Source organism: Indicator indicator, unplaced genomic scaffold, assembly GCF_027791375.1.
Source record: "Indicator indicator isolate 239-I01 unplaced genomic scaffold, UM_Iind_1.1 iindUn_scaffold_407, whole genome shotgun sequence".
In the NCBI taxonomy this organism is placed as follows: domain Eukaryota; kingdom Metazoa; phylum Chordata; class Aves; order Piciformes; family Indicatoridae; genus Indicator; species Indicator indicator.
In genome coordinates, this window is record NW_026539422.1 from 1 (window position 1) to 11,888 (window position 11,888).

The following is an 11,888-nucleotide window of genomic DNA, read 5'->3' on the forward strand; positions in this document are numbered from 1 at the left end:
TCCCCCCCCACCGGCAATAACCAGGCCAGCCCAGTCTGGAAGGAAATGAAAAGCTGTATTTACAAGCAGAGTCTAAAATCTATGATGAAATGCAATGAATATATATAGAAATATACAAAATTCACAACATTTACAAATATATATAATCAACAGAAAAGCACAACCGATCTCCCTTTGCTTCCCCCCAAGGGCACCCTCCCAAAGGGGCCTCTCTCTCTCCCAGGAGCTTCCCCCCAGACCCCCCTGGACGGAGAAGCAGAGTTTGTTAAGCAGAAAGTTGTTAACTTAGCTGCCAAGGTCAGTACGTGTTATCTTCAGCAAGAAGAGAAGAAGAAACAGCAGCCAGACAGCCCAGCAACTGCCCCCACTGCTGAACGCAGAATGTGCAGAATGCCCACTTTGTTTTGGGTAATAGTTCTTAAACATTTCTATCTATCCAATGGAAGTGTTTAGAACAATCGTTATTTTGCTTTCTTACACCCAATAGTGACTTATTTACATTCTTTCACTTTCTCTGTTCTGAACTTTGCAAGGAAAAATTAAAAAGACAGTTTCAAACCATCACAACTCTGTGTCTTCTCTTGACTGTCGAGTGGCCCCTCCTGCAGTGTCAGGTTGGCCTGAACTTCATTTCTGTTCTCTGCAGGGAGTAGTGATAGTTCTTGCCTGTCTTCCAGTTTATGCCATCAGCGTAGCTGCTGTGGGCACCCAGCCAGTACATCCCATTCAGGTTGGAGTAGTGGCAGTCGTTGTACCACCAGGCTCCCTTGTATTCTGTGGCACAGTTCAGGGAGCTCAAATCATTGTCCTGGTCTGTGGTTGAGAATGGCATGTTCTTGTGGTACGAGAAGGAGTCTCCTGCAGGGATCACATGGGCACAGTTACTCCAATAGGGAGCACAGAAGAGACCCTCAGGTGTCTGTGAACCACTGCAGGGCATTAGTGGGCCTTATAACTTTATAAATCCTGCTCTTCTCTTGGTTGCCCAGGTTTCCTTCTTGGTCCTGGAGAGGAGAAGTATCCTAAGCTCTTCCAGGACTGCTAAAACACACAGAGAACTTATCTGTGCCTGTGAATCAAATGGGCCAGGTTCTCCTTCAGTTGCATGGGTGTCAATTCTCTGTCACTACTCATATTCTCTGCAGACATGCTGAGGTCTGCACCATCAGACACAGCTGCAGTATAAAAAACCACACAAACCCAGAGCACTGCTTTGTCAGGTCTTGGTTGGAATCATTCTTTCATGAAGGGGGTTGAATTCTGCATGGGTCTTATTTGCTTTCTAAATAAAACCAAGCCATCAGGCAGCGAGGATGCAGTGCTGGTGCTGCAAGTATTGAACAACATCCAGCCCTGAGGCGGCAAACCCAGGCAGATATTTCCTTCCAGCATAACTGATGGCAGAACCTGGCCCAGCAGCTGCAGGGCTGTTGGGAAGGTTACTCTGGATTAGGTGCTGCTCAGAACCAGGCTCTATGTTTGCTGCTAAACCACGTGTTGTTTTTTTAGGTAATGCTCTGGATCACACTTCTGTGAGTTTCTCTGTCCTGGCTTGCACCCTTGGCATCTAGCATGCCTTAGCCATTTAAATAACATAAAATATGGAAGGTACAGCGAGTTTGCATGAACAGTTCTGAAATGCTCTAGAAAATGGCCTTTCCCAGAGAGCTGCTGCTAACTTACCAGCATTTCCACCAAGGAAGTCTCCTAGAACCAGTTTGTACTTCTCCAGCTCTCCCAACACTCTAAAGGAGGCGTACTTAGCAAAATAGTAATTGTTCTCAAAGTCCCTCAGGTCAACACGGAGTTCACAGGGTTCTGGAACAGAAGGTGGACAGTAGTGGTGCAAGGCTGGTGATAAGTGCATGCCTAGATTTCAGGGTGGAGAGTTAACCTGAGAGACGCTTCCACTATTTGAGAGACTCTGATTTGAAAGTCTTCCAGAATGTCCTGGACCTTCAATGGCTTTCCTGACATCTAGCCCCACCAGTGTATACAGCTGCCTGGTGGACAAGCAGCAAAACTGCAACTTTGGTTCTTATTGAAGAGCTGTTTTGCGTTTTTCTAATTTGGTTCAAAAATTGTTAAACTATTGCTTTTATGGAGAATACATGAATGACTGTGCACTAGACTCTGCATATATATACTGTTAAAAGGTTATTAATATTTTTATATTAACAAATAATAATAATAATATTAATGTTCACATTTCATAAATTAATAACCATAATCATAACTATCACACTTACCCAGTGAGGTGAGGAAGTGGATGTTGTCGTTGCCCAGCCAGAACTCTGTCAGCTGGCTGCCAAAGCCTCTTTTGTATGAATCCCAGCCTCGCAAGAAATTCACAGACCCATCCCAGCGCCTCTGGAACACCTGCAGGAAAGGAGAGCTCAGGTCCATCAAGCCAACCCTTCTCTGACAGCATCTGCAGTACCTGGGAGGCACAGTCCCCCACAGCAAATGCTCCCCCTGCATGAGGACAGTCCTGTGGATATCTGAGGATCCAGCCCAGGGGAATCCCTCTCTCACAGATCTCCTCTATCTGCCCTTGGAAATGATGAGGAAACAATTTGTTGATTTAAGCAGGGAGTGGTCTGTGGTGCTTGGCCAGCTCCTAACAACCTCTCCTGGAAGAATCCCCTACATCCACAGAGTTTCACCCAAGCTTGCTGCCATGAGCCCCAGCTATCCCCTCGGTGTGTGTTTTCCTTCTCTTCTGTTTCATTGCCATTCTTGACAGCATCAATAACAAATCACTGTAAATACATAAAACCCTCCTCTTTGTCTTACTCACGATCCATCCTCCACCATCTGTGTCCATGTCGCAGAAGACAGTGGTGGCGTTGCAGCCCTGGGGGTAGATGGTGTACCAGCCACTCAGGATCTTTCCTTTACCCAAGAGGTCTTGGCAGTTCCTGGCTTCTGTGCAAATTAGGAAAGGAGCTCAAGCGAGAGGGCTCACTGCAGCCAGGGAGCTCCCCAAGCTCTTGCCCCAGCTCTCTCCTTGCTCTGCAGGGCTCCTGTGTGTATCTATAGGAAGCCAAACTCTGCTGCAGCTTCTGAATTCATGTCATAGGGGAGAGGGGCATCTTCTAAGAGATGGTCTAAGGTGCTCAGACTCCTCTCATCTCTGACTCTTTTGAGGATGTGTGATGGAACTGCTCTGACCAATATTACAAACTCATGATCCAGGAATTTGACCAGGCTCAGGAACAGGTGCAAGGCACAGAGAGTGTGTGAGCAGGAGTGGTGACAGAAAACCACCTGCCTGTAAATGCAGAGCACAGTGTCCACGTTATCCTTTGTGGGCTGAACTGATGGCACTTCTGAGCATACACATACATGTTATAGGCAAATGTATTTTCCCCTGAAAAAAACCCCATGCCTGAGGACAGAAGGTTCAGATTCCTAGATCTCTGAGGACTGACTGGAATGGTCCCTATCACACTTGCCAGCTTGCAGCTGCATCTGTGGTTTGTAAAGGACAAAGCCTTGGGAGATGATGAGGCAGCAGGGCTTGTGGTGCAGGTGTCTGATTGTGTAGTGTTTGATGAATGGATGCACAGCTGTGTCAGGCTCGCTTGTGGACGTGGATGTCCTTCTTAATGGAAGGCCTGTTCCTTCTTACACAAGTGTTTTTACATGCCCAGGAAACACAGAATGGGGGAGGAGTGTCTGGGGCAGCAAGGGGGCACTTCAGTGACACTCCAGTCTCTCAGGTGTTACAGCAGGTCTGATCTGCTTGTGGCAGGTTGTAACTTTGCTTTGGCTTTTGCTCCTGGAGCCAGGTGGGTCACCTGAAGCTATTTTTTTTCCTTTTTTGTTTTAATTATGAAGTTAATCTGAGCACTGTCATGTGTGAACCTGCCCTGCAAGCCTGCTGCTACAATGGCCTTTGAAGTAGCAGCAGGTCTGTAGAAATGTTTCTAGTGGTTTAATCTTGGAAACCAGGAACCCAAGGTCCTCAACCACTCAGACCTCCTCTAGGACACATGGAGGGCAGGTGACTCCAGTACTGTTCACAGGAGCTGGATTACAGAAGCTGCATGTCAGTGTCAGAAGCAAATGGCCTCACTGTGAGATTTTCTCACTCTGTCCTTCAGTGTCATTCTCAATCTGTTTTTATGTCTGCTCTGACCTGATCTCTGTAAAGCCAATGGTGGCATGAAGGACCTAGGATGAAACTCACCCCATGTTTCTGGAAATCCAGGCTCTCCTTTTGTTCCTGTTAGACAAACAACATCATCAACTGGTTTTCACCTTCCACACCCTGCCCTCCTCCACTACTTATCGTTTGCAGTCAGATCCTGCTGCACTTGTAGACAGTTACCTGGCTCATCTGTGTGCACAAGAAGCACAGAGAAACCAGGCAGGAGGAGAAACTCAATCCATGTTCTGCCCTGGCCACTCATGGGCCCTTCAGAGGAGAGATACCGACCCATCAAAGGCCCATCTACACAGACACAGACAATGGCAGGTGGGAACACAAGTCATAGACTCATGAAATTAATGGTACCCTCAGTCACTGGGAGTAGCTCTCCAGGTTGCCTTGCAGGCATTCAAGGTAGCTGCCATGGCTTGGAGGGTGCATTACAGAAGCACAAGGAGCAGCAGCCTGGTCTTTTCTGGGACATTGGACCCTGCATGTTGTATTTTCTTTTGACATCTAATTTGGGGCTTGGAGGTCTGAATGGCAAGAGTGACACAAGATATTTCTCTGTAGGGCCTGGCTGCGCTGCCTGCTGATGGCCAGCCAGTGGAATTGGGTACAAATATTTGTACCACTGAGGTAGCCAGAAGCAGGTGGGTGTGGGAAGGAGCAGGAAATGCATCCCTGCAGAAAGGCAGGGTCTGAGAGGGGCATGGCTGCTGCTGGCAGAGGGCTGTAGGCAGTGAGTGGGAAGCACTGTGACACCTGAAGCAGCTGTGCTGAGCTAGCTACCAGATCAGTAGCCCCTGGCCCCAGCTATTACAAGTCAAGCTCCAGTGAGGGAAGGTGCAGTGCAGTGCTCAGCAGTGAGTACCAGTAGCCCTCATATGCAGGATGAAGGAATCAGGAGGAAAAGTTTGGTTTTCTCTACTCTATTGCTAGTGCTGGTAGGGAGGCTTGGTCCTCTAGCACCAGCAGCAACTGAGTTTCATCCAAGCCTTTTGCCATAACGTGAGGAGGTCAGAGGTCTGCCCAAACCTGGCTGGGCCCTCAGGCTATGGCATGTGAAGCCCTGCAGTTTCTGTAGTTGACGGCGCTGGGAAGCAGCATCAGGCACCCAAGCTGGGGACAGCCCCTGTTGCTGAACAGTTTGGGAACAGGGCTGCTTACATCAGCCAGGCCAGAGCTGAGCCTACAATGGGGCACAGCTGTCACCAAACAGCTCTATCCTGCCAGTACCTGCCAGAATACTTTTCCTTCTTTATAGTTGCTCCCACCTGGTGTTGTTTCAAGACAGCAGAGGACAGAAGTTTACCTAAACCAGCTCACAGGATAAACTCAAGGCAGCATGGTTTACCTTTCGGTCCTGGGAAGCCAGGCTCTCCAGCTGCCCCTGCAGAAGAGAAGAAGAGAATGCTCAGCATGGATGTGAGTGAATTACTGTGGTTCCCCAAAAGCCCCTCCTCAGGTCTCAAAGGTACAAGAGGGGCTGTCAAGCAGTGCAAAGCCAGGCTGCAGTGCTGAGTGTCTCGGCTTGGTGCTGCCGCCCGGGCCTGGCTGCTCTCTAGAGTGCAGCATCTCTTGGGAACAGCAGGAAGAACAGGACACAGAGGACAGAACTGCTGCTCCACCTGCTGCACTATAGGGGGGCTTCACATCTTCATCTTAGTGACGTGTGCAGGCTTTCTGTTTGCAGTCAGACACTTGTGAGATTTTTGGGCAACAGCTGCTTTTTCAGAGGGTTCATCCAGCTCCTGCTGTGGTATCAGCTGAAACCTTGAGTGCTTTTGACCAGGAAATAGCTGAATATACATTCAGCATCCAAGGGGACTGTTTTCCCAGTTCCTTGGTGCCACCTTGTGACGGGAACTAGTTTCCTTAGAAGAGACAGTTTTCGAATCCCTAAAGCACACAGATCCTGCCAAAGACCTTAAGCATAGCCTGGATGGACTGAAAGCTGTTTTCTCAGCAGACATCTTTTTCTTTGCAGGGGTTCATGCCATTGTAAAAAAATGTCCATTCCTTCCTTGCTTGAATGTGTGCCAGCTGTTTCCTGGTGCTTTGATCTCATCCTTCTGGGCAAGTGGGCTACAGTGGCATCAAAAGCTGAGTCCAGGACTGGAAGCTGCTGGATCACTCAGCACTGGGTCACTGCATCAGTTCTCCTGGCTGAAGCAATACCCAGCCTCTCAGAGCAGGAAAGCATTTGGACATGTTTGTCATGGTGGAGGCAGGTCAGGGCAAGAGGAGGGAATGGGGAGAGGTCTGGTTTTACAGGGACTGCTAAGAGTTAGTTGAGAGTTTGAGAAGAGTGGCAGCTTCCTCTGTAATGTGGTCCCACTGGAGGACGTTGTTTTTACTACTCACTCCATGCAAGGTTCATACCTCCCAGTCCTGCTTTGCCTGCACTACTTTAGGGCTGTCTCCTAGTGTCTGTCCTGAACTTGGGCAGATTTATGGATTGGAGCTGAGTATCACACATTACCTTTTGCACCAGGTGGTCCTGCCTTCCCAGGGAGGCCCAGAGCTCCCATTTCACCTGCAAGGAAAGACTCAGTTTGCATGTGCACACTGCTAACCGACCAGAGACGAGTTCTGTAAAGCTCAGGCAGCTGAGCCTTGGCTCACAGAAACAAGAAGGCTGGGTTTGGTTAATTAGATTCAATGCTGCATCATATCCCTTTTCTTCTGCTCCTGTCAGTTAAGTTCTGTGTTGCAGGTCACCTATGAATTCCTATGAACTTTGTATATCTTGGAGCCAGTCCACAGATTTTGCTGTCATGGATCTGCTCAGCCTGCTAATGTAACTCACCTTCTCTATGAGTTGTCTATGAAAGTCCTGAAGAATCCCTCATTTCCTATGCTTCTTGGGGTAGGAGGGTGCCAGTACAGTTCCTGATCCGTTCCCTGGTAGCCTTGCAGGACCATTACAACCTCCCTCCCACCCCAATATTCAATAAAAATGCAGAAAATAAAAGGGTGTTTTAATTGCAGAGGAAACAAATGAGTTGTGGCACTTCGCATCCCAGGACCACTTCAGACTTGCAATGGGAATCAATGAGAGAAAGACAGCTCCAGGTGTACCAGCAGGTGTCTAGATGGAGTATTTCCCACTCCTATTTGACTCCCCAGCTGCACACAGAAGCCAGTACTAAGCCAACCACTGCTCCACCCTCAGCTTGCTTCATCTTCCCAAACCAGCAAAGCTATCTCCTATCATATGTTCAGTGTTGACTTTTGGGGCCTCACCTTTTGTTCCTGGGACACCTGGTTCTCCTTTTGAGCCAGAGGCACCTGGGATCCCTGGGCATCCTTGGAGAAGGGCAAGCTGTTCAGCGTCACCCAGTCCCACTATTCTTACTTCTGAGGAAATGAAACAGTCTTCATAAATATTATTAGGGCTCTGAAATGTCTTGGAGAAGAAACCAAACCCTCTAGAGTTGAAGAACATTTCAAGCAAAAGCAAAAAGATGGGAGTTTGGAGATGTGCATGGATTATCAGATGACATTGAGGGTCATGACGTATTAGAGGAGCTAGAAACTGACTCTTTGGCTTCAGTGGGAGAGGAGGCTGTTAGAGATGACATGAGATGGCTGTTAGAGATGACATGAGATGGCTGTTAGAGATGACATGAGATGCATGGCAAATACAGTGCTTTACAACAAAGGCTGAGAGATGCTCTGCAGAGGTGTTGACAGCAGAGTGTGACACTGACAGGTCTGCACAGTAATGATTCCACTCAAATTCCTGCCAGCAGGTCAGTTTGGAACCACCCCTATCATCTCTATAAGGAATATCAGATATCACCCTGTGTTGTACAGTGTCCCGAAGCTGCTGCCACAGTGCTTGGCACCCAGAAAGCACTTGATCAATCCTTTGCCTTGCTGTGCATCATTTAGCACCTGAGCCAAGGCACCACAACAACCCTTAACAAGGATGGAGAACCTTGACTGGTACAGACTGTTCCTGGAGCTCCCACTGCTGCATGGGGCAGGATGCTCCAGCTTTGGTTAGAGCCAGCAGTTGGATAAAGTGGCTGCTGAGACTTCAGCCTCCCCTTTACCCTCCTCCTACTTGCAGCTGAATTTTAAAAACAGCATAGAAGAAAAAGAGAAAAATCATCTCCCCCTCACCCAAGTGCCTTCTGCTGTGGGGGAGATGGAACAGGCTGCCTCAGCTGGGTTTGTGCCCTACTCACCTGGGCAGGTATCCTGGGTATTGCAAGTAGTTGCTGTTAGGCTGAGCAATGCCAGGAGGGTTGGGGCTGACATCTCCATGGCCAGCACTGCTCTCCACTCTCTGCACAGCTCCTCTCATCCACTTCCCAGGCACTGTGGTTAGCATTGATTTATCTCTGCCTCTTATAGCTAACAACCCCTCCAGGATAAGCTCCACCTCTGTGCCTGCCTCCTGCCTGCTCCCAGATCTGGGGCTCTGGCTGCCCCTCAAGCTGTTTCCCAGTTCCGATGGGAGAGTTCTTGCCTGGCTGCCCTGCCTACCTCACCTCCAGCTTCTGCAGATTTTGGATGCCTTTCACCTCCCACTTTATACTTCTAGAGGAGGTGAACCAGAAAACAGTGTTAGCTAAGTGCAGACAGCTCCCCTCACCCTGCCTGCTAGTGTCCCTCTGCAAAGAGCAGAGCTTACTGTGCAGTTGGGGAAACTGAGGCACTAAGAGACAAAAAGCCCAAGGCCAGTTGAGACCACTGGCAGAAAAGCTTTGGTCATGCTCCAATGCTTTGCCTGCCAGGCAGACCAGCACCATTTCTCCAAGCAGAGGTTTCAGTTTGTGAGCCATGACTGCTGTGGAGTTCAAAGTCTGTGTGCCCAGGCAGCCTTAGGTGGGCAGGACCTGGTGGGTTTCACTCCCAGTCCCTGTTCACTGCAGCAGTGAGCAGGATTTCTGGTTTGCTTTGCTGTTGCTATCCCCTGTGCTCTGCTAATCTGTGGCACCATTACTAGAGGTTCAAACTGCCTCACTGAGTTTGACTCCCATGGTACATTCAGACACAGAGCTGTGTTTATTGACTTTAGCAGAGGGCAGAATTGAAGTTTTGATTTGTGTGGGTTTTGTTTGTTTGCTTTGTTTTGTTTTTTTTCTTCCCAATGATTGCATTGCAGCTTAGATTTCTTGGAGCCTTTCCCAGCTATCAGGATATCAGAGGCAGAACTTAGCTCCCCATCAAGCACTTGCTTCTGTCACAATGTCCCTTGAACATCCAAAATTGGAATGATAGATAGAGCAGCCTACTTTAATGTCAAACATATTGGAGAAGAAAGGGGAAGGGTGAATATTTGTCACTTAAATTCTGTGTCCTTCAAATAGACCCAACACACATAGGGGGACACATACACAGAGACACAGAGACACAGAGACAGACACAGACACATGGATACAGACAAATAGACAGACAGAGATGCAGAGACATATTCCTGCATGTGTGCATGTAAAATAACAGACAGATGTTGTGGTTGGTTGACTTTCCTCAGAAACAGTTCTGGCAGGGCCATGCTCACCTTGGTGTCCTGCCCCCATCTGAAGAAAAGCACAGGGAAATAAAGGGGGTTGTGACCAGACTGAGGGGAGACCTCGTTGCTCTCTACAGCTCCCTGAGGGGAAGTTGGAGTGAGGAAGGGGCAGCCTCTGCTCCTTGGTCAAGCAACAGGAACAGAGGAAATGGTTCCAAGCAGCATCAGGGGAGGCTCAGGCTGGATGAGTTCTCAGACATTGGAACAAGCTGCCCAGGGCAGTGCTGGAGTCACCGTCCCTGGAGGTGTTCAAGCAGCTGTGGAGCTGGCACTTAGGGACATGGTTTGGTGTTGAGCCTTCAGAGCTGGGTTGAGGATTGGACCGGATGATCTCAGAGGTCTCTTCCAGTTGGATGTTTTCTGTGATTCAACTTTGGATTTTGCTTTACATGGGAAAGAGCTGTGCAGGCAGTTCTCAGGGCAAAATGAGAGAAGCTTCTTTCTTCAGCCTTTCAGGAGGAAAGAGAAAAAGGATAAGCAGGTTCCTCTGAGATGCTAGAGAGACAGATCTATGCAGGACTGTTGTGGGTTTAAGACTGGATGTCTTAACCGTGGAGATGAAAGTCCTTCAAGTGCCAGAGGGGTACAGGGAGGTGAACACTGGAAAACGTAACCTTCTGTTACTTCCTTCCCATCAGCCATCATCTCCCTTCCCTACATAAAACTGGGTGCATAGTCAGTTTCTGCCCTTTTCCTCTTTCTGCTCCCTTCCTAGTATGAACTGCTCTCTCATGTGATGTGGGGGAAGTTCGCAGCCTTCTGTGGACTTGGCAAAGCTAATTTTTAGCTATGCCATTTCAGGTCTGCTTGGTGGGGGGCAGGCAGGGAGGTACTGGGGAGGCACTGAGGCCTGGTGTTTAGGCCTGGTTGTGGGGGGAGAGATTTTGGAAGATGTTTGCCTAGTGAAGTTTCAGTAAAAGCCCAGGTTGGAGAGAACGGGGCCGAGGCTGAACATGAATTTGTGTATTGTGTAAGTTCTTTTACAGTTGTATATAGTTGTGAATAGTATTTCCATTTGCATTTCCAATTCTTTCCAGTCCTGTGTGGGGCGTTTTTCTTTTACTCCTTTGGAGAGAGATAAAACAGTTTCTGTCTGCTCAAACTAAGACAATGGCAACTAGAAAGTAATTGACCACTTGTGCACTTCTCTTTTGTATGTACAGCCTGTGCTGCTCATCTGGGCTAGACTTGTGTCTGCCCTATAGGGCAGGTGGAGATGAAGAGCCAGTATCCAGGACTAGGAAGTTTTCCCCCCTGTGGTCTGTGCCTGCAAACAGCTACAATACTTTGTTCCAATGACCTGGAGGCAAAAGCTGCTGCCCTCAGCTGTCTCCTATGTAAGTTACTCAGAAAGGCAATGGTGAAAGTGGCCTTGCAGTGTATTCCATTGTGAAAGTCTCTCAAGGGTTCCAGGCTAGCTCTGTGCTGACAGAAAGACCCACCAAAGTAAGAATAAGTTTGCCCAGCTTTTCCCAGTTGCTCGATTAGTGGCATGGCCAGCTCTGGGATGCATTAAGAATGGGTGTTGTGGAGGCAGCTTGTGATGTGCCTGCCCAGTACTGATGCATCCTCTTAAGTGTTACCATCTCCAGGCTCTATCCAGCCTGGGGGATACCTAGAGATGTCAGCTTGTTTCCATCTGAGGGAAGCAGCAATGTCCTTGTGGATGCAGCTACTTTTGTAATCAGGGAGAACACTGTCAATGAACAAGCTTAGTCAAAAGTAGGTCAGGCCCCTGAGGGTAGATTTTGAAACTGGCTCAGTGATCAATGTTTCCTTAATTGCTTTTCCTTGTCCCAGGATCCCATGAAGACTGCAGCAGGCTGAGCACTTGCACCATTTGTAACTATTTTTTTCTGTGCAGATTCCCCTTTTGTTGCTTCAAGTAGGCAGTGATGAAATAGGAAGAACTCCCCCAAGGACAATGAAGAAGGATTTCAGAGCCTTGGGACATCTGGTCAAGGGATCAGGAGCACAGGTTGTGTTTTCCTCCATACTTCTAGATGTGGGCAATGATGAAGGATTAAGCAGGTTATGCCAGCAGATTAATACCTGGCTCTGAGCCTGGTGTCATCAGCAGGGATTTGGGTTTTTTGATCATGGCTTGATTTACAAGAGGCCAGGCCTTTTGGCAACAGATGGAAATAGCCTATCCCACAGCAGGAAAAGGGCTTTAGGAAGGGAGTTGGCAGGGCTCATTGA

The 11,888-nt window shown here is 48.4% G+C and overlaps 1 protein-coding gene across 1 annotated transcript; it reads right to left on the reverse strand.

Moving 5' to 3' along the window:
- Positions 1–610: 610 nt before the first annotated feature.
- On the reverse strand, positions 611–8,499 carry LOC128980609 (ficolin-1-like). The gene is given in 9 exon segments (XM_054399068.1): positions 611–858; positions 1,684–1,818; positions 2,250–2,379; positions 2,801–2,925; positions 4,196–4,284; positions 5,495–5,549; positions 6,642–6,695; positions 7,406–7,519; positions 8,356–8,499. Coding segments are annotated over 9 exon segments (1,029 nt in total). The 5' UTR covers positions 8,435–8,499.
- Positions 8,500–11,888: the final 3,389 nt, after the last annotated feature.